The 23,424-nt window shown below is 40.8% G+C and overlaps 1 protein-coding gene across 2 annotated transcripts; it reads left to right on the plus strand.

The window, feature by feature from the left end:
• Window positions 1–5,114: 5,114 nt before the first annotated feature.
• On the plus strand, window positions 5,115–22,380 carry LOC310781106 (MAP kinase-activated protein kinase 2-like). Of its 2 annotated transcripts, none has more exons than XM_083641649.1 (10): window positions 5,115–5,718; window positions 11,588–11,727; window positions 13,598–13,662; window positions 13,828–13,907; window positions 14,559–14,685; window positions 17,795–17,870; window positions 18,011–18,135; window positions 18,679–18,764; window positions 19,166–19,246; window positions 21,009–22,380. In XM_083641649.1, exons 1-10 carry the CDS (start codon window positions 5,485–5,487, stop codon window positions 21,150–21,152), a joined length of 1,158 nt encoding a protein of 385 aa, XP_083497775.1. In that variant the 5' UTR covers window positions 5,115–5,484; the 3' UTR covers window positions 21,153–22,380. The 2 variants fall into 2 exon arrangements, with proteins under 2 accessions (XP_083497775.1, XP_083497776.1); XM_083641650.1 differs by having other exon boundaries at window positions 19,169–19,246.
• The last annotated feature ends 1,044 nt before the right edge of the window (window positions 22,381–23,424 follow it).

The raw sequence follows: 23,424 nt of genomic DNA on the forward strand, positions 1-23,424 counted from the left end.
TAAGTTTGGTGTCGGTGTGTTGCTTTTGCGCCAGCTAATGTTGCCAATGCCATGCCATTTTGGTAGTCTTTTGTAGTCTGTAACGTTGGTGATGTAGGCTACTGTAATGAAAGTCATGCTTCACTCCCAGCATCTCATTACCATCTCTCACTGTCTATATAAGCAAACATTTGAAAGGAAAAAACGGAGAATACATATTTGTAAAGGGGTCCCTTTACCTAACAACTCTTCATCAGAGTCAAACAGACTCTGATGATGTGCGTGCGTTGAAACGTTAGTCACTGCACTTTTTTATCCAGTGAATCGAGTGCTCCAGGATCCTCTTTGGGTTTACCCATTTGTTGTTGTGTTTTGTTTGTTTGTTTGTTTGTTTGTTTTTTGTCCATATCGCCCAGGCCAGCCCTACACCGGAGAGACCATCAGAGACCAATGGAGACCACTGGAGAGAAATCAAACATGCAGATGCCTGGTGAAGATGTGCTGGAAACATGTAGAAAGGGCTGTAGCTAAGATTAAGAAATTTAAAATAGTTTCGGGTACAGTAGAGTCCCAAACTCTATGCTAGGAAATATAAATGAAATATGGTTTGTTGTTAGTGAAATAGAGTTATTTACCTGTGGTAGCTCAGACCAGTGCCAAGAGGGTCACAATGTAGGAGATGGGAGAATCGGACATCCTTTTCAGCAAGCTTAGTTCTGCATCTGCCACCTTTAAGTGTTTCCTGCGAGCATGAATGCAGACCGTGTACTCAGAAGTGTCCTCCAACTCATTCAACTATTTTTGAGGTCAAGTTCAACCGATACATATGAGACAATAATATACAGTCAGTGTTTATTTTGTCTTACATGCTTACTGTGGGTACAAGTATCCTACTGGCAGTGTTTGGCAAGTTACTTTCGAAATGTAATATACTACATAACATATTACTAGTTACTTTCATTTGAAAGTAATAAGTTACTTTACAATATTACTGTCTGTGTAGAGTAACTCGTTAACTACTTTTGCATTACTTTCACCAAAACACCAGCAGCACTAGAATGACATCGCCGCCCTGGAACCATCCCGAAAAATAATTTCAACCGTCTTGAAGTCAGTGTAAACAATCCAAAATTCTAAATGTTATTCTCTTCCTTTGTTATTGTCATCTATAGTGGTTATTTGCATAAAAAAACAGTTTGATTAGGAAATGATTGTATCTTCATTTAAATATGTGCTTTGATTTTTTTTATGTCACTCAGTTTGTAACTTGAGTTACTTGACACAGTAACTGGTATAATATTACTGAAATCCTATAAGTAATAAGTTATATTACTGAGTTACTGCTAAAAGTAATATATTACATGTAATATGTTACTTTTGTAATGAGTTATCTTAGCAAACAAACTTATGGTCTGGGGAAGCTAAGTGTTACCCCCAACACTGCCTACTGGTGACAGGGCACTGCTGACAGGACTGAAAGGAGTGAGTGATAGATAGATAGATAGATTGATTGATTGATTGATTGATTGATTGATTGATTGATTGATTGATAGATAGATAGATAGATAGATAGATAGATAGATAGATAGATAGATAGATAGATATTTTATTCAAGTGTCATGCACACAGGGTGCCCAGCCCGAATGGGCTTATAAGACACTAAAAACAACAATCTTGCATGGTGTGTGAAACAATTCAACAAAGTGAAAAAAGAACAATCCGCACACGAAAAGGAGCTCCCGTTAGGGTTTTTTATTTATCAAACAGCGTGACGTTTCGGGCCACACTGGCCCTTCCTCAAGACGCTTTCTGAAGTGGCAGAGAGACGCCGTCTTAAATACCCGTATCAATATACATGACATCACCAGGTGTTCAGCAATTAGTAATTAGTAAAGTTAAAATAAAGATGTACACACATAAGAGACATAGGTTATTCTATGTAGTTTAGTAGAGTTTGGAAGAGGCCCAAAACAAATACAAATATGAATGCAAATACATCCCTGGAGGCGACTTCATTCACCACAACATACTGCATTTGCAGAAATGGGGACCTAGTCTATTAGTCTATTACTTAAAATAAATAGTAGAAAGTTAAAAAAAAATACAGAAGTACCACTTATGTATAAGAGATCACCACTAGAGGGGAGAGAGAACAGTAGAGAGAAAGAGCATCACAATAGGGACATCCTAGTAACAGATTGGAGTATAGGATTACATCACCCTCTATAGAAAAGGTCTCATATCAAATTCCTCATTTAGGCCTTTTGGGGCCATAGTGCCCAATGTATATATCCAGAATAATTCTCTTTGGAGTAGCAAGTTGTTAATGTCACCCCCTCTGCGTGGCAGTTTAAGAGCCTCAACCCCAATGTATTTGAGAGTGGATACAGAATCTTTTGCAGAGGTAAAGTGGACAGCCACCGGGCTAGTTGTTACATTGTTTCTGATTGTGCTGCGGTGTTCAGAGATACGAGTTTTGAGTGATCTCAAAGACTTGCCTATATACGAAAGTCGGACATTGCAGCATATAAATAACATTGACAGTGGAACATGAGATAACACTTTTGATTTTATATTTTTTACCACTGTGGGGATGGTAAAAACAATTGGTTTTATAGGTGAAATTACACTGTTGACACCGGCCACAAGGATAATTCCCAGAGGGGATCGAGCTGAGGAAATGAGCAGGTGGAATAGGTGGGGGGTCTGCCCTCACCAGCATATTCCGTAGATTGGGGGGCCTTTTATAGACCACCAAAGGTGGTTTAGGAAAACACGCCTTAAGTGCCGGATCACTATCAATGATGTGCCAATGTTTTTTTATGGTTTTCTCAATCTCTCTGGAGACAGGGGAATATTGTATGGCACAGACCACTCTGTTTTCTTTTGATTTTGGTCTAGTGGACTCCAGGCACTGAGTCTGGGAGACATTGGAAAATCGTGTAGTTGCATTTTTGATCCAGCTCTCTTGATAATCCATTTTTCTGAATCTGGTCTCAAGGTCCTTGATTTGAGTTTGGAAGTCTTCATTAGAACTGCAAATTCTTCTGATCCGGTTACATTGAGAAATGGGTAAACTTTTTTTGAGTGGTGTGGGTCTGTGGGATGATATGAAGAGCCATGGAGAAGAGAGTTTCTATCGGTAGGTTTACGGTATAGGTCAGTTTTAAGGCAGTTGTTTTCTTTTATAACCCACATATCCAGAAAATTCATCTTAAACAATTCAACAAAAACATACAGTATGTATGCATATATATACATATACACACAGTATGTATTCATATATATACATATACATACTAGCATAATACATATGCACTAACATATACACATAGAACTCAAATCAAATATACAGCATATTTTTTCTCTTTTCCCAGGCTTTAGAAATAAAATTGGCTGTATGGAATGCTCCTTTTCAATTCCAATTCAAGTTTTTTGTAATCATCCAAATAAAATAAATCATTATATAACGCAAGCTCATTTTCTCAAAAAGCACATGTCTAAATTCATCATACAGAGGACAGAAGAACATAAAATGAATCTCATTTTCAATCTGTTCTAAATCACAGAACAGGCAAAGTCTCTGTTCCTCAGGTACACCGCTCTGTCTATGGCAAGAGGCAAGGTACCTGAGCGTAGCTGGGCACAGAGAGATCTTTGTGTTTTGGGTAGATTTTGTTCAACATATTTTTCTACTCCATAAGTATTTTTTATAAGACAATAGGTTCTTAATTTAGGCTTATTCCATATTTCTATAGTCCATTTTTCTTTATGTAATTGGAAGAAAGCTTTTTAATTTCTTGAATATTGCAACGTAGTCTATTGGGAAATATGAATGACAAATCAGAAATGGAAAAGAAAGATTTCACCTCACTGGCCCAGGGAGATAGTTAATGTTTCCCAATTGAAAATATTTCTCGTCAGCCTATGATCAGGCATATTTACCAATCTGTTCCATAAGCGAAGCATTTCACATTTATGCCTGACATTTGACGGTTCCCAACCCATGTCTCCATAAATGGCTGCTATTGGAGAACGTTTATGAACTCTCAAAAAGGAGCGAATAGCCCTGTATTGTACTGTGTTAGATTTGGTCTGTTCGTTAAAGCCCCAGACCCCAGCTGCATAATCTGAAACAGTACATACACAGGATCTATACAATTTTTGACTTTGCTCAGTACAGAGCCCAAAGCTCTGCCAGCTGAGTCTGATAAGAGTGCTTATAGCTGGGTTAAAGGTCAGGTGATCGTCTAATGTCAGGCCAAGGTACTTATACTGATTTGCATAGGTCAATGTTTTTGATCCAAAATTAAATACAAATGAACTTCTTTGTACAGAGTGTTTTCTGAAATGAACAATTTTCGTTTTGTGTGTTAGTTTTTACCCTCCCAGTCTTATCTTTTCTTCAGTCTGTTACTATAAAATACTTTTCAAGGGAGTTGTGATGTATTCTTAATTGACGGCTATCTGCTAATGACTACATTATTGTTTGAAACTATAGAAGCATGATACACTTTCTACCTGTATTATAATGTAATTTAGGCTATATATTAATTTATTTTCATGTGATGAATGTAGCTACACTTGTGAATTACAATAGTCTGATGATGTTGCACTTGATGCCCTCTAATAAATAAAACACATAATGTGTTTACCTGTTAACCAAGTGTCCACTCTGTCCTGTACCTCATGCAGAGAGAGGAGAAAGAAGCTGAGCTCTCACTCTGCCCCAACTAGGGCAGCTGCTATAATCCATCGTCCATTGACTTTTTTATTTTATTTTTTTACGTATTTGTTACTGATGTGAAAAACATCGAGGGGGTCATTTGGATCCAAATAAATTTACAGTTTTTCAAAACAACTCAATTCAGGTCTGTGCGAGACACTAAAAATAGTCTGCCACTTTTATACCAATGACCAGGGTCATTTGACTTCACCCATGTTCTTCTCACACTATGTGTGAGAGTGGGGGTGGAAAGGGGTGGGAACCCCTGAGCTATTCGCTTTCTCTGAGGTCACGCCCACACTTGCAGCCAGGAAGTTTGTCCCGTTGTTTTACTACCGAGTGATTAGTCTTATCAGACATAGACAATCTCTGGCGCAGGTACCATAAAAAACTGAGGCGAAATCTGGACGAAAGTCAGTATCTATCAGTAGTTTTCGAGTCGTAACAACTAGGCGATGTTGTTTAGCTAGCTGTAGATGAGTATTTTAGCTAACTGTTACCAGGCCAAGTCGATAACTCACACTCGGTAAGAATCACGATAGAAACTAGACCTCTTCGACAGCCGCCCCAGGCCCGGTTGTTGGTTCTGTTGCTGGTGGACTTGAGTGTGAAGAAACACAGCTAGCCTATCTAGCTACCCATGCTAGCTATTCTAACAGCATGCAAGGACAACATGAGTTCTGCTTTTGCAGCTAGCTAGCTAGCTAGAGCAAAAGGCGAGACACTGCTGGATTGTTTCACTTATTGATCCTAGCTATTGGACACAAAGATCGGTCAGCATGTTGTCCAACGCACCGAACCAGAACCAGCCGGCTTTCCCGAACCAGCAGCAGCCAAATCTCAACTCGGCTCCCTTCCCATCGTTTTTCGTCAAACCCTACAACCCTCTCCAAATTAAAAAGAACGCTATAACAGATGACTACAAAGTCACAAGTCAGGTCCTCGGCATGGGAATAAATGGCAAAGTCTTGGAAATATTCCAAAAAGAGACTGGAGAAAAATATGCACTGAAGGTAACGTTCAACCTTTCATCTCTTTTTTTTAACGCTAATGCAAATTAACATAAAGCTCATATATACAGTAGGCTACTCTGCAAAAGTATAAGGCACCAAAGAGTCAATAAATTGTGCCCCTGTTGTGGCTTTTGAATGCAAAACGTGCATTTATTGCATGGGGAAAGCTTTAAATTATAACTTGCCAAAATCGAATTATTTTGTATTCGATCTGTATCTGTATTATATGTAAATTATTTCTTGATTTGATCAACTAACCGTGACATTGTGTCTAAGTGTAATGTAAGTGACAGACTTACATTAGTTACACTTACACACAATGTCACTGTACACATTCAAACTCTAGCTAGCCCATCCTGAGAGCTACATACACGCATCCCTCTGACTGAGTCCAACCACCAAATAAACTGACAGATTTAATTTAGGAACCAACAATATCTAATACTAAATACTGTAACACTTGAACCAGTCCTATAACTTTTAGTATGAAAATAAAGTGCATAGTTCATGGTTGAAATGATTCATTTACCTCTACACCTGGTGTTGCAGTAGCCTTTCTATCCTTTGTCTTATACAGATAAAAGTGCTACAACATACCAGCATAGGTTATGGCTAATAGAAAATCTATTGTCTAATGCTATTAGATTTTAGTCTAGGCCTGGATGATTAGTCCTCCTAATCCATAATTAATTGTTGGCATACAGCTTATTACATTGTTGATTCTTTAACTACAGAGTGTCAACATTGATTTCTGATGACAGCGTTTTCCTTTGCTGGGATTGAGAGTGTTGTAATACCACAGCTGTCATTCTGATCCCCAAATAACTTTTGCCTCTACAGTCTCTCACATGGATCAGAGACGGAGCTGACAAAGGACACTCTAATGCTGTGTTTTCATTTCCTTTTTTAATGAATGAAAACTTGAACTTAATGGTGTTGATTTGTTACACAATTGCTTGCCTAGAAAACGCCACATTTTCACATTTGTAATTGAATACACTACTCTGTAGCTTAACAGTCTTTGTGTGTGTGTGTGTGTGTGTGTGTGTGTGTGTGTGTGTGTGTGTGTGTGTGTGTGTGTGTGTGTGTGTGTGTGTGTGTGTGTGAGAGAGAGAGAGAGAATGGAGAATGTAATTTAGGCTTGTTATAATATATATACAATTTAGTTTTCATCTGGCTGCTTTTATATTTAGCTCCAATTTAATTAGTAAATCAACAATACATTGGTCCATTCCATAGGTTTAGTAGATCATCAGACCATTGTGTGGTAGGGCACCAGCCTAGAATAGATTACTTTGAACTGTGGCTGTCTGACTATAATCTCCCTTTCAGACGGCTTTGTAGTGACAAAAAAACACTGTATAAATGTACAGCAAATCAATTTCGTGCACGCGCGTGTGTGTGTGAGAGGGGGCACGCTGAATGTGTTATCCACATTTCCATGTTTGGAGGAGAATCTTGAAATCTTGGGACATCGAGTTTTTCACCTCTGGCTATCCTCTCTTTTCTTTACTGGTGCGGATATCGATGACGCACAGCCTTCAGATGTCTCATGCATTGACAACGTCTGCTTGTCGCCACATGCTCGCACCTTTAAGTGTAGTAGTCAAAGCTGAACCCAAAAGCTGTGAAGCTCAGCCCCGTGTTGAAAGAAAGAAAGAACAGATGTCGGCCGGACGGCCGCTCATCGTTTGATTTTCAGACATTCAGCTTCCCCCTAGACGCCGCCTATTTCCTAGTTTCAGGACAGATTGCGTCCGCTGCCTGCCAAGTCTGTTTTCAGCCACTAGGGAGAGATCATTGAATATGGATTGTGTCCTGATCTCACCTCACCTCACAGCGCTCCTCTGGGGTCTATCTATTCGCCCTGTGGTGTGTGTGTGTGTGTGTGTGTGTGTGTGTGTGTGATGCACCACACCTGCAGAGCACCTGGCTGCTATATTGGTGCATTGACATTCAGAGCAGAGTGCTGCTTCATCATCATAGAGATGAGGTGGGGACACTGTCTGCATCAGATCTCCACAGTTATTCATTTGATTTCCCTCCAGGCAGTTCAGTCATGTTTAGAAGTGACTGTAAGTGAACATAGTGGAGTCGTATTTAGAAGTGACTGACGTCGTGCCAATGACTTGTCATTAATGTTGAGTCTTTTTGGGGTAAGAAGGCAAATTTCTTTTTAGTAAAACGATTGGGTGAATGTTGACTAATCTGATTTCTGTCCCAGTGTCTGGAAATGATGTCATTCTCATCATGTGTTTTGGACAGAGGAGGGTTCACTTTCCCTCTGATGTCCTCTCTCTCCAAATGCTGCGGGCCGGAAAGAGAGAGGAGGACATGCCTGTGTCTAAAAGTAGCCTGGTGCGAGAGGCCAGAGATGACTGAGAGATTATTAGGTCTGGATGAGGGTACTGCAGCACAAGGTGTCGCACAGATCGCACATTCTCTGCTTTTATTAGGCCGAGAAAAGTGTTTTCAGACGGCTAAACAAACTTGGAGAGACCGGCGAAATGATGATGTGTCTTCCTTTTTCATGGCCTTTGTTTGTCTACAAGTATAGGGCTTGTCTGCTTGTCTCTCCCTCTGGCTGCTGCTCTGCAGGGCCTGGATGAATGGGCTGTTTTGTGTAGCATACTGTAGAACTCATTGTAGTCCGCGGGCCACATGCGAGATGCCACCCAATTTGGTGTCAAGTGGGCCAGACAAAGAAAATCAATAATAACCTATAAATGACAAAACCTCCACAGTTCCCCGTTTCTTAGTGTAAAAGAATTAGAGCCTGACCGATATATCGGTCGGCCGATATTGGCCGCTAATGATATATCGTATCGGCCGATATGTTGGCCAATATTGCAGATTTTTTTTTTTTTAGATAGACAGCATGTTGTGTGCATTTGATTTTTTTAAAGTTATATTTTATATTTGTTCTATTTGTGTTTGTCTTTTTGTAGTCATTTATAATTATTAAATTCCCAGTGAAATTTACTGTTTCATTGCATTGATGTAATTTTGGACAACAAAGTTTATTGATAAGCTGTAAAATATCCTGCCTACATTACATATCTCAAGTCATGTCAAGTCATATCTTTGTCAAGTGTTTGATATTTGAGGGATAATTGCAAAAACAAATTGTGTAATATAATGTGTAGATATAATATAAGAATATCGGCCGATATATCTATATCGTAATCTTTTTTACTCCCTAATATCGGCATCGGCCTCCAAAATCCAGTATCGGTCGGGCTCTATAAAGAATTACAGGTACATTTAAGTCAAGAACACCTTCTTATTTAGGGTTATCTCAGCTACCACCAAGCACATGATCAAATCTGTCTGTATTACAATCAGGGGTGTAGTGGAGGGTAAACACAGTTTAGCCACCCCTTTGAAATCAGGCAGATAGTTTACTCACCTATTTTCAGATCAACTTTATGAATCAATGAGGGTAAACAAGGTGGCTAAACTACTCACCTTGGCTAGTTTACCCACCTCTGTATTTATCACTACACCCATGATTACAATTCATGGCAACTGTGCAAATCTCTATAATCATGCAAAGGTAACGAAAATAGCTGACTATTTAGTGATTAATACAGATAACATGAATAGGAAACTTAATATTTAACTTGCTCCTGAAACCTGGTGCCTAGGCCATGTGTACGGGCAAATCCGATTTGCTGACAGTGTCATTAATCATCATTATCTTGATTGGTTTCCCAAATCTGATTTGGGAGTGTGTCCGCACTGATTCTCAAGTCGGATCTGTGTGTCCAGACCTAAACAGCCTATCTGCATTGGTTGCTATGGTAACGACGTGGGCATCAGTAAATGCGTACTTTGGTGACGTGGTTTTCCTGCGCAGAAGCATTTGATCATGAGTTGCGAGTGACGTTCAAATCAGATTTGGTGGATCTGATTTGATCTGATTTAAGTCACATCAGTCGAAAGCAGATTGGAAACTACCTCCATATGTGGTTTGGGACAAGTGACACAAATCAGACTTGGAGCGTCCAGACTCATAAAACCAATCTGGATAAAGTCATTAATGGGTCACTAAAGTTCACAAATCAGATTTGGCCTCCTAGTCTGAGCATTAGCCTTCACAAGTGCATCACATTGGATTGAAGCCTTGAAGGTCTTCCCAGTGCAATTTTCACACTTTGCAAACTCATCCTTTGGGGCAGAATGGAGCCTTTGGGGGGCCGGATCTGCATGTTTGACACCCCTGCTGTAGAAGAAGAGAAGCTGTGACTTCTCCTTGCTATGTTATCAAAGCTAGCAGCAGTAAGTCAATCTGTGCAATTGTATCATTGGATTGAGTAAAGACGAGAGCACGTTCTTTAGTAGGCCTGGTTAGGGATAGGGGAGTGAGGGTGGAGACTGGTAATGGCACTGCAAAGACTGCCCCATGAAGACTGTATCATGTCACTGTCTGACCCATGGTTTGTTGTTTGTGTTCAGGCCAAAAGAATTCGCCATAGTAGTCGAGTAGAGTAGGTCCATTTTTCTGTCAGTCCTAATAATGCACCGTTTAGAAACATTTTGCCGAACGTACGGTACATGCTGCCTTTTGAGCTGCAGTTGAGGCATCAATTACAATAACTATGCAGTTTCTATAGCACACATTTCTGGTTAACAGACTTTGGTTGAGATGGTGGTTCCTTGTTTCCGTGGTCACGGTCCTATTCTGACTCCTCGAACGTCTGCAAAACCGCGCATCTTTTTCCTCTTTGACATTTATTGACCTCTTTGGTGTGCTATTTGACCTTGAGCTCAACCAGGTGCAACAACACGTGGAGGGGAATTTTTTATTCTGATGACGCGTCAGTCTGAGGCAGACCTAGAAAGCCTCAAATGGAAAAGTCGAGGAAATGACTGCGTCTGAAAATGCAAGTCAGAGGTTTCTTATCTTCATTCAGATTCAACGCCACTGATTCTCACCTGGTTTTCACAGTTTTCACACTCACTAAACTTTCCATCCTTGATGTTGCCACAAAATATATGAAGTGAAAATACATTACCGGGGAAATGCCACTGAAAGTTAGCGTTATGTGTGTGTTTGTTTGCCCCCCTCCTGCCGTGTGCCATATAAGATAATACATTTGCTATTCACCTTATGTAGCCCCGCCCACTTGACCCATTGTGTCACGACTTCCTGTTCAAAACGCCGGCTGTCTTACCTGCTCAAACTAGTCTGACTCACCTGTCAAACCTAGTTTGACTCACATTATGAGTCAGACTAGGTTTATGAGTCACAGGAAGTGTAAACGCAATCGGAATTTCTGATTGTGTTTACACTTCCTGTTAGTCTCTCAAGCCAGACGGTTCTCTTCTACATAAGGTGAATAAGTAGTATTGACTTTCACCTACACCTGGCCTTAGAGAAGAGTTTGCCCACCTTCTTAACTACAGATCCAGTCATGAAAAGGTGACGATGAGATCGCCTATCTCTGCACATATGGATTCTTTGGTTAAGTTAGAAATGGATAAAAAAAAAAGTTGATCTGAAAGCTCAAACAAAAAGTAATTCATTATTATTTTTTATTTTATTATTATTATTATTTGACAATGGTCTTCTTAGCCCAGTCTCCCCTCCCTCCTGCACACTGAGCCAGTGGCAATCACCATGCAGCTAATTGACAATTTGGCTGCAAAATGTTTTACCTTGAAACCTGAGAGCACCTTTTTAATATGGCTGAAAGTAGGACATATTATTTTATGTTCACCCGGCTTATTTTTCAAACTAAATGTCAACTTCTAAAACCTGAATCCGGTGACATTCAAATCAGAAAATGTGTTGACGTCTTCTGATTGGTTCCTTCCTCTGCAGCTCTGCTCTTCATGTTCTTCTCACTCTTGGTTTCTGTCTCAGATGCTGCAGGATTGCCCAAAGGCCAGACGAGAGGTGGAGCTCCACTGGAGGGCGTCGCCCTGTGCCCACATTGTACGCATCATGGATGTTTACGAGAACCTCTACCAGGGCAGGAAGTGCCTCCTTATTGTCATGGAGTGGTGGGTCGTAACGCACACGCACACACACACACACACACGCGCATACACACACAAACAATCAGAACAATAAATGAGCTCAGGGATAGGCGTCTCGAAGCCGGTGGAACTGCATCAAACATGCACACACACTAGGGTTGTCAAAAGTATCGAAAAGTATCAATACTGAAAATTTGAATCGGATACAATACTAATTTGCAACAGGTATCGAAAGTATCAATACTACAAATTTGAAATGGATAAAATACTCATTTGCAACAGTTTTGATACCATGAAAAATCACTGACTTTTCCCTCAAGTTGCCCGTTGCCTCTTGTTTTTTATTTATATATCTTTTATTTTTATTTTTTGCACTATGTTGTAACGGAGCCTACAGCACAAGAATTTCACACGTGATACTTGTACTACGGAGTGACAATAAAAATCTTGAATCTTGAATCCCTATCATTGGGTATCTAAGTTCAAAGTTTGATCAGGCCTAGATTATGGAGAAGTGTGCATCTGTCCTCCATCTGTCTAACTTTATCTTTATGCTTCTTGCTCATCATCCCCCCTTCCCGTGGTATCGAAAATGGCATTGAGTATCGATATTTTCCTGTGTATTGTTATTGAAGTAGAAATTCTAGTATCGTGACATCCCTAAACACACACACATGCATGCGTGCACACACACACATGCACACACAGGGTTACTTCAACACCTGAGTGTGATTATTTTCTTATTAACTCTAGGGCCACACTGAGTGAGGGCCAGGGGCCCCCTTGCCCATCGGTGAACTACTATTACGGGCTCCTAATGTGCTCGTAGATTCTAAGACCACACGTGGCTTAGTACGTGTACCTGTTGTCGTCCACATGTGCGATCACTTTGGAAGACGTAGAAAGTGATAGCACATGTGGATTACAGTGGGTTTCCTACCCTGCACTTTGTTCATCTCTGCTGTTTTGTGGCCGCTGGCAGTTTTGGCGCTCGCCGGCTTTGTATTGTTTGCTGTGCTGCTCGTCCAGCCAGCTGCTAATTGAACACACACACGCACACACACACACACACACACACACACACGCACACACACGCACACACACACACGCACACTGATGTGTGAGAGGCTGCCAGGAAGACTTGCGGGCATGTTGCTTTATAGGAAGCAATAAAAAGCAGGCCGATTTTGCCTCTTGCATAGAATATAATTAGGCTGGCGCCTACCTGATGTTTCCAACCATGTTACTGATCTTGATAATGGACAATGATTGTGTTGTGACTATTGATAAATGACGAGTGCGTATAAATCAAAAATTTAACTAGTTGTAAACGGGGCACTTAACAGACGAACAATGGCGATTTATTTTGCACGTTCTCACACATATCCGAAAAATTTAAGGAGTTCTGTAGAGATTCCTTTAGTTTCACAGTTCTTGAGAATTTATTGAGTTAAGTTGATCCTAGCGATGTCATCGGATCGGACGGCACTGAATCATTGGGTTGTGTTTTACAAGTCTTCCGGTGACATCACTGACATCAACTTAATTCAGATCAACTCAATAACTGTAAAACTGTGACGTACCCTTTTAAATGGCTTTCCACTTAGAAATATAGACGTATTTTTTTTTTTACAATTGAGCGTGTTAAGGGTCCAGGATAGTATTTTAACTTGTGAAGTGAAAGAAAAACAAACTTTTGTATTTTGCGCTATCAAATGAAAGGGGTTCTTATGGTAAACAACACTTTGAGAATTGCTGCATTATTGCGATGTGATAAAACTGCATTGTGTTTGAAGTCTGGTGATTCCCAACCCTCATAACAACATGCTGAAAGTTATCTAACCTCAAATCAAATCGGATTAAATAACCTGTGTCCCTTCTGCTGCTGTTTCAGTATGGATGGAGGTGAACTGTTCACTCATATCCAAGACCGAGGGAATCATGCATTTACAGAAAGAGGTACAGAGATTTACAATTTGTACAATTCAATTCATTTTTCATCACAAAATCCTGTTCTGAATGTACGTGTTCATTTGTCTTTTCCTGTTAACCCGTCTTGTCCTCTTTCTCCCCGCTCCCTGAACCCCATCTTGTCCTCTTTCTCCCCGCTCCCTTGTTGTTCAGAGGCCTCTGACATCATGAAAAGTATAGGAGAAGCCATCCATTTCTTGCATGCCATCAACATCGCTCATAGAGACATCAAGGTAAACACAACCTCACTTTATAAAGAAACTAGAGCTCTTAGGGAAATGGCTGAACAATCTTTCATTGCCTTTCATTCTCATTTTGTTCCATTCGTATGAAAGCATCTGTTAAAGGTCTACTCAAAGTGTTAAGTCCAAAGTGAGCCGAGTCACCGAATGAGAGCGTACAAAGAGTGTATCCATGCAAAATGTTTCCCCCCCCAGCAGCACAGAGTTTTGTTCCTGCTCCTCCTTGAAAAATCTTCTCTTGTTGCCACCCTTCAAAATCCCCCCCAGCTAGTTGGGGCACGCTTTTTTTAAACCCATAATTGAAAACGAAGTTTAAACTTTGGCCAACCAACCACTGACCACTTTGATTTAAAAAACTCTTTTGGATGATTATATTCTCTCCTCCTGATTTGATTTGGAATGGAGTGGCTGGATTTCATCGTGAAACATAAGCAACACTGAATGAAATTGATGATGTTTACGTTTGATGTTGGCTTTTCCTGCGCTTGATGAATGGCCAGCTATCTGTATCCTGTTGTGCAGAAGACTGATCCGTATTCTTCTTCTCTGTATCCTGTTGTGCAGAAGACTGATCCGTATTCTTCTTCTCTGTATCGTGTTGTGCAGAAGACTGATCACTATTCTTCTTCGTCTCTTTTTCAGCCAGAGAACCTCCTGTACACCTCCAAAAGGCCAGATGCCCTCCTCAAGCTGACTGACTTTGGGTTTGCCAAAGAAATCACCACGCTAAACTCGCTGGCAACACCGTGCTACACCCCCTACTACGTCGGTATGAACACACGGCTGTAAAACAAGCATAAAAGGCTGTGAACGCACTCGAGCATTATTAGACCGATTTGCACAAGATTTGCCTGTTTTGACACTTGGAGGGGGAACCCTTGGCGGTTTGGTTAGGGCCGATGTTTGGCACAGATGACTGTGAGGCAGTCCATATCAACTCGCCAGCTACGGCTAGATAAAACCGTTTAATACTTATGACCCAGCATCTGGATGGACTCTGAACAAGTCCTGTGCTGTGTGGGTGTGGGTGTGGGTGGGGGCGGGGCCTCACTCTCGGGCCAATGAGAGCAGTTTGCGGTGAGGTGAGGTGAGGCTGAGCGAGCTCAAAGATTGTGCAATTTCCTGTGAGATGAGATGAGCGCCTCCTGACAGTCAGCAGATTATTATCTGGGTTCTAAATGTGTCAAGACGCTTCGTCAAGTGTTTGATGCAGTGCGTTTTGTCAAATGGGTTTGAAATCTCCTAAGTGTGTGTCCCCAGGCTTACTCTTGGAACTGCTTATCACCTGCACAGAAAGTACTGCTTTTTGTGTAACTGATCATATCTTCTTGATTTTTTTTATCTTTTGTTCATAAAAGTGACCTTCCAAATATGGCCTTCAACGTTGTCACGGTATTACTTGCAAATGAATGAGTCCGGAAGACCTGGATGTTCCCTCCTCTCAAAGTCATAAAAGTGGTCCTCATTTGCAGTGTTGGGGGTAACTCATTACAAAAGTAACACATTACATGTAATATATTACTTTTAGCAGTAACTCAGTAATATAACTTATCACTTGTAGGATTTCAGTAATATTATACCAGTTACTTTGTCAAGTAACTCAAGTTACAAATTGAGTATTTTTTTTAAAAATCAAAGCGCATATTTAAAAAAGATACAATCATTTCCTAATCAAACTGTCTGTTTTTATGCGAATAACCACTACAGATGACAATAACAAAGGAAAAGAATAACATTTAGAATTTTGGATTGTTTACACTGACTTCAAGGCGGTTGACATTATTTTTCCGGATGGTTCCGGGGCGGCGCTGTCACTCTGCTGCTGCTGTCGCTTTGGTGAAAGTAATGCAAAAGTAGTGTAATAAGTAACGAGTTACTCTACACAGACGGTAATAATGTAAAGTAACTTATTACTTTCAAATGAAAGTAACTAGTAATATGTAGTATATTACATTTTGAAAGTAACTTGCCCAACACTGCTCATATGTAAAGAGGATCTTGCTGAACACACAGTTCACCGGTTCGTAAAACCTTTGTTAACCACATACCTCATTTCAGGCATTTAACACATTGACTGCCAGACGTTTTTTTTTGCTGTAGGTAGCTTCTGCCAAGCCGTTTTTTGAGGATTATGGCTCATTTTATAAGAGCCGAGGATTCGTTTCAGCTTGGAGTTTGTGAACATACAATATCTCAAAAGTACTAATAGAATGTGTACTTTCTCTGTCTAAAAGAGTTAGTTTGTAGAGTTAGTAGTTATGTAAGCATTAGCAGTTGAATACAGCATGGTTTTAGCGTGAGAAAGAATATTCAGAGATAAACGGCTTTTTGTGAAATTGGATGGAACAGTCACTTTAACCATTCATTTTTGGCTCTCTCTCTCTCTCTCTCCCTCCCCCTCTCGCTCTCTCTCTCTCTCTCCCTCCCTCTCGCTCTCCCTCCCTCTCTCTCTCTCTCTCTCTCTCTCTCTCCCTCCCTCTCGAGTTGCTTCAACTCCTCCCTCCGTGGGCGGACAAGCTTGTCACCAGTCAGTGCTTTGCTGCTCTCCTGTGCCTGCATGTCTGCACGGCCGCTGTTTGAGGAAGTCGGGATGGACTCGCTCGTTTGGAGTTTTGGTTGAGAGAAGCTTTTGCGATTCTGGTCATATTTATGCTGCGTGTTTCAAAGTGTGTTCCTCCACCTGTAATCTATCACCCGATCATAGTAGATCGGCTGAATCTATTATGTAAATTTGCAATCCCGCATCGCCAGCAATCAGCGCGAAAAGGAGAATGGCTGGGCTGAGAATGGCGTGACAAGTTAAAAAAATGCTTTCCTTTCTCTAGCCAGGAGAGCACTGTTGCCACTTAGTGGGTCGGTGGAATGGGTTGTAAACGTTCGGTGGCTCCAATAATTATATAAGAGATGTAAAAGGCTTAGATGCACAACCCACCGTCAAAAAAAAAAAATCGATGCCAAAAACGTGTAAACACGTTGTTGGCAGGGAACAGCTGGATTCTGAAAACGTGTTCATACGTTGTTGGCAGTGAATGTGTTAACCCGAAATCCCCATACAAAAATCCCATTGACTTTTAGACCAGGAGAACCAGAAGTGCACGACCGTATTTGACCTACGAAAATACGTCATCGCTGCGCTCCTCTATAACTAGATCTCTAGTATAGATCTGTGTAGATTCTACACTGCTTACATTGATGCTCTGTGCTGCTGAGTGCGTTTCCCCTCGAGGGGATTTCACACAGCTTAAGTATCTGCAGACTGTGACACAAAGCACTTCCTGTAAAAGCCATAGGCGAGTTACAAGAAGTCGCATCCTGTGGACCGATCGGAAAATCACACGTACAATTAAATGACCCTGCATTTTGCATCGTTTATTTTTACATGTTCAGTTAGCAAAGACTGGCTCAAAGGCATCGATCGACGTGTAACAAAAGTGAATTTCTCAAATCCATTTTGAATCCATCATCTCTCTTGACACCCTTAAATCCATTTTTAGTCAGATGCACAGTCCAGGGCTCTCTGGAAAAGTTTGAAATTACTTGGCACCCCTTCTTAGATTATTATCATAAGGAATTTGACGCAAGAACTTTAGATTAGTAGCCCCCAACATCTCTACCCTACCCTCTTCCCACCCCCCTCTTGTTCTTTCCTTGTCTCTATTATTTTGGTTTTATTTTTACACTTGGTTGTCATTGCATCACAATTATTCAGGAGAGTGTATATATGTATGACATCATGCAACCATGCACCTATTTTGTATTGTCTGTCTTCTACGGGTTTTGTTTTTTCTTGTTTGTATTGCTTAAAAACGAATAAAAACAATTTGAAATATAAATATAAATCCATTTTTAATCCATCATCTCTCTTCACACCCTCGCAGCCCCAGAGGTTCTTGGTCCGGAGAAGTACGACAAATCCTGTGACATGTGGTCTCTGGGCGTCATCATGTATATTCTGTAAGTCAACACAGTCAAAGTAGAACTGAAAGTTGCTTGACGTATGTTTTTTTTGATTTCACAAACACGACCTTCATTTCCCCCAAGAGCCTCTCAGCTCTCTACATTATCGTACATCTGATTTCTGTCTTATACTCCAGGCTGTGTGGATATCCTCCCTTTTACTCCAACCACGGCCTGGCAATATCCCCGGGGATGAAACGACGGATCCGCAACGGACAGTACGAGTTCCCCAACCCCGAGTGGTCCGATGTGTCTGAGGAAGGTGAGAGACGGGGAGACGTGATCGCTACAGGTCCGGCGTGACTGACATGCTTCTGGTTGTCTCTAAGGCCATGTTCAGACTAGGAGGCCAAATCTGATTTGTGAACTTTAATGAACCTATTAATGATTCTATCCAGATGTGTCACTTGTCCCAAACCACATATGGAGGTAGTTTCCAATCTGCTTTCGACTGATGTGACTTCAGTGTGGGGTGTGGACGTGCTGATCACCCAAATCAGATTTGAGAGTGTCTTTTGCAGGGGGGGCGGGGACTTGAAGAGCAGAGAGCAGACATGCAAACACTGCCAGAAACATTGTATGTTGGCTCATTGGCTCATTGTATCTGGACACACAGATCCGACTTGAACACTTGCCCAAATCAGATTTGTGGCAGTGCGGTCACACTCCCAAATCAGATTTTGGAAACCAATCAAGATAATGATGATGATTAACGACTTTAGCAGCAAATCAGATTAGCCTGTAATGTGAACATGGCCTAACAGGAAACAACTTTGACTGATTTGACGATGACTTTGTGTTGCAGCCAAACTGCTGATCCGCCACCTACTGAAAACCGAGCCCACCCAGAGAATGAGCATCAGCGAGTTCATGAACCATCCCTGGATCAACGTAAGCAGACTCCAGACCCTCTCTGCAGACCTCCACCTGTTGGAGGGTGTAGATCAGACCCTCTCTGCAGACCTCCTCTGCAGACCTCCACCTGTTGGAGGGTGTAGACTCCAGACCCTCTCTGCAGACCTCCACCTGTTGGAGGGTGTAGATAGTGTTGTCCTTCGTCAGGAAAGACAACACTCTTCTTGGCTGCAGTGAATAATGACTTACTTTGCACGCACAAACTTTTCCCACCGAATTTAATCCAACGCATTGTGACATGTCATCCTTCAGGGCTTTTCAAATGTGACTAACTGCATGTTACCTGCGTATGTAATTAAATGCATGTGTGTAGGGTAAATGACTAGATGTTAGCGAGGTTTTGTGAACACTCATTCATGTTCTCCCAATGCCTGCAGCAGTCGATGGAGGTCCCCCAAACGCCTCTTCACACCAGCCGTGTGCTGCAGGAGGAGCAAGATGTCTGGGAGGAGGTCAAGGTGAGTGGAGTTGCCGTTGTATTTTGTCGCTCATTAAACAATCGGTACAGTAGGAGACGTTTTTGGTCGTATTTTGTTTGCTCAACAATTTTGCAGACATTATTTCTGGCTTCTAAAGAAGTGAAATAGATGTTTACCAAAACATGGATGGCCACAGAAACTGTACTTCAGGGGTGTCCAAACTTTGAATGGGGGGCCAGATTAGATCATGGGAACATCCCGGGGGGGGTCAGCTGCTTCTCGCATCATATGGGTTATTTAAAAAAAATCACATACAATACATTTGTATCAATGTGATCTTGATTGATTTTGTTGACCATTTGAAAACATTACTTCCGCCTGCGCACTTCCTACTTGGTGCTTGTCTACAAACTGTATGATAGTGTTGTCATCGTTAGGTGAATGGGGGGAAAAACGCAAAGTTAACTTACTTGTAGGGATGGGCATCGAATTTCGAATTTTCGAATAATCGTTGTTATTATCAAGGTCGACTTTTATTATTGAAAGTCGAAATTCGATTTTCTTTTCTTTTTTTTTTTTGTGAGTGAAATGTTGCATTGTCTCCCCTGATTCTAAGTATAGTCGAATCGCTTGGTTTGAGCAAGTAAAACAATTTTTATAAGCATTTTAAGCAAGGTTTATGGAAAAATGAATGGCGGATGAAATCCCATGAAGAGGGAGAGGGGGTGACTTTGGCAACCCCTTTGGCACTCAGACCTGAGCCTACTAAATATTTAATGAACCACTCATGATTGTCAAAACTGTTTTTTATTTTCGAAAATGTCAATGTCATGTAACATGTTCTTTACTTCAGTGGTGCAATGCTTGTTTGAGCTAAAAATCCACAGCAGAAGCTTTTTCTATGAATTAATAAAGCCTTAGACTTAGAATCAGGGGAGACAATGCAACATTTCACTCACACAAAAAAAAAAACATTTTTTTTTTTTTTTTACATTTTTTTTTTTTTTTCGAATTTCGATTAAAAGTCGACTTTGGCCAGCGAATTTCGAATAGTGTTTTTGCTAGAAATGCCCATCCCTACTTACTTGATTAACCAATACTGTGTGGAGGGCCACATAATAGTACATTTAGAGAGACAAGCGGAGGGCCACTTAAAATCAGTCCCGGGCCGGACTTTGGACATGCCTGCTGTACTTGATTCCTTGATTTGTTGACGAGGCTGTGTGGGCGAAAAGCCTTTGCTTGTTCTTGCAGCATAGTTGTTTTTTTGATGCCTATGCATGTATGCAGCTGTCATCGAATAATGAAATCCATAGTAGCCGTTTACTTAAAACAGGGCGGCACTTTTGTGTGTACTTACTTACTTAAAGGGACACTTCACCGAAAAACAATGCTGATTTATTCATGCACATGATCTCACACATGTCCAATAAACTGTAGACAGTTTTGCAGGCATTCATGACAGTTGATTTGAAGTTATGTTGTGGACCAGTGATGTCATTCACGCACAGATGATGTCACTGGTCCACCACAACTGAACTCAAATCAACTTTCAATAACGGTCAGACTAAAATGAATGCCTGCAAAACTGGTCCACCACAACTGAACTCAAATCAACTTTCAATAACGGTCAGACTAAAATGAATGCCTGCAAAAACTGTTTACACTTTTTGGGACATTTGTGGAGATCATGTGCATAAATATATCGGCATTGTTTTTCGGGTGAAGTTCTCTTTTTTTTTTTTTTTTTTCATCTCGGTTTGTGTTTTGACAAGAGTTATTGTCATTATTACCGTATTAGGAGGAGATGACGAGCGCCCTGGCGACGATGAGAGTGGACTATGAGCAGATCAAAATCAAAACTATTGAAGACGCAACTAATCCCCTGCTTTTGAAGAGAAGAAAGAAAGCCAAGAATGCAGCCACACAACCGCCGGGCCTGTGAAACAAAGACTGTAAAGAGAAATGAATCAATTACGCATAGTTCCTCTATGCTCAGAGACTTTGCTATATGCTCGCTATCCCCCTCGCGCACACACAAGCGTGTGCACACACAAGCGTGTGCACACACAAGCGTGTGCACACACACACAAGCGTGTGCACACACAAGCGTGTGCACACACGCGCACACACGGAATCAAACCACCAGAGATTGTCAAGTCCTGCTGTTTACCACTTGCCGCTGTAACTCATCCGAATCCAAACTTGAGCTCTGTTTTATTTTGTCACGGCAGGATATGCCACATGTTTCTCATATTTGGTTATTTACAACACATTAATGTGATCCTATCTTGACAGTCCATGAATAATAATGAAATGCATAATACAGTTTGAAGGACTTGAAAAACCTCTTTTCTATGCACTGGGAAATACTGTCTGTGCACTGAAGCCTTTTCATAAATCCTCTCGTTAGAGGAAACAAAACATCTATGTATATTAGAATGTCACTTAGTTTTTTTTTTCCTTCTGATATTTGTTGATGTACATACTCGGTCACACCCCACATCAACTCTATTAATTTTTCTATGTATTATTGAGTGAGTTTTTTTTTGTCATAAACTCATGCATTGTTTTTAGATTGTTTTTATGACTGCAGTTGAATGTGTTTTAATTGTTGGTTGGGCTGTATTTTTTGCCAAAATGCTTGTAGCCACAGTTGAAGACAGAACAGACTTTGTGCCTTGAGGGTCTTCTAGAGGTTTGACAGCATCATTCATATTTATCGCCCTTTTGAATTATCCTTAACCACAAACCGCAATCCTTTCTTTTGTAAGTGCATGTTCTGTTAGAATCATTCTTGCTTCCCTCAGTGCAGGAATGTCCTCGCCACATTGTCGTAGTCTAGTGTCTAAGACGTGATATACTGTCCCTGTAAAAACCAACCCCCTGAGTGGCGTTAAACGTGCTTGCTATGCTAGTTATGAGGCAGATGCTAATTGCATTTGTTTGAAGGTCTCTGGCAAAACCTTGTTGCTAACTGGACTGTCGTTTCGGTAGCATTCGCTTTCTCCATAGCAGTCGTAGCAAAGCAGTGCTATGAAGTTCCTGTTGTGAGACAGACATGGGGAGAAGAATGGCAGGCGAGGAGCCATTTGAGATCAAGGGAATAGTGCAGAGCTGTACAGTATAAAATGTTGCACCTTACTAATATCCTGTCTGTCTATTTCTCTGGATTAAATCTCTCAAAATCCTTGATTGTTTTGTGTTCTTTATCACCTGGCCACTCATTTGAAGTTACACTTACTAGCAGTCAGATAACATAACTATATGTTACTCCGTTTGCTTGAGGTCCCATATTATACAATTTCCAGTTTTTATCCCTCCAGAGGCGTTATGTTTTCGGGTTGTCCGTCTGTCCATACATATGTCCCATTCTCATTAGCGCAGTGTATCGGGTATGAGGGGATTTCTTCAAATTTGGAACAAATGTCCACTTGGACTCAAGGATGAGCTGATGTGATTTTGGTGGTCAAAGGTGAAAGGTCAAGGTTCAAGGTCATTGTGACCTCACGTTAGGGGTGTCAAAAAATAATCGATTATAAGATGCATCGCGATGCGGACGTGCACGATTCTGCATCGATTCACAAATGTCAAAAATCGATTATTAAAAAAAAAAAAAAAAATTATAATCTAATAAAATATAATGGAAGTAGCCTACATGCAGTTGTTTATTTTAATTATCGATCCTAATACAATGCAATTCCAAATGCACTTTTATTTTAAAAGTAGCCACACAGTGAGAAAAAAGAAAGTGAAAATAAATAAATCATGTATTGCGGAAAAAAGTGATGCATCGATTTAAGATGCATCGAGATGCATCGATAATCGAATCGAATCGTAGCCCTCTGAATCGTAATCAAATCGAATCGTGAGGCCAGTGAAGATTCACAGCCCTACCTCACGTCCGTCCCATTCTCGTGAACATGCGAAGATCAGGGTCTGAAAATAGTAGTTGCAAATATTAGCTATATATGGTTATATAATATATAACTCAAATCTCAAAATGTTGCAATACAGTAAATATATTTTTTAACTATATTATAGTTAAAAAATATATTTACTGTATTGCAACATTTTGAGAGCGATGCTTCACCCGAGGAAGTCACAGACTGGATTCAACGGGCATTCATACAGGCACAATTGGCCATGTCTGCGGGTGGGAAGTCGGATTAAGCGTATGTGTCCTGGTCGCTGCACTAGTGCCTCCTCTGGTCGGT

This window comes from Poromitra crassiceps, assembly GCF_964638095.1.
Source record: "Poromitra crassiceps genome assembly, chromosome: 8".
Taxonomy (NCBI): Eukaryota; Metazoa; Chordata; class Actinopteri; order Beryciformes; family Melamphaidae; genus Poromitra; species Poromitra crassiceps.

Coding starts and splice junctions, on each gene's coding strand:
- LOC310781106 (XM_083641649.1), top strand. CDS start 5,485: ATGTTGTCCAACGCACCGAACCAGAACCAGCCGGCTTTCCCGAACCAG. Junction 5,719..11,587: donor GAGAAAAATATGCACTGAAG/GTAACGTTCAAC, acceptor TTTCTGTCTCAG/ATGCTGCAGGATTGCCCAAA. Junction 17,871..18,010: donor GGCGTCATCATGTATATTCT/GTAAGTCAACAC, acceptor CTTATACTCCAG/GCTGTGTGGATATCCTCCCT.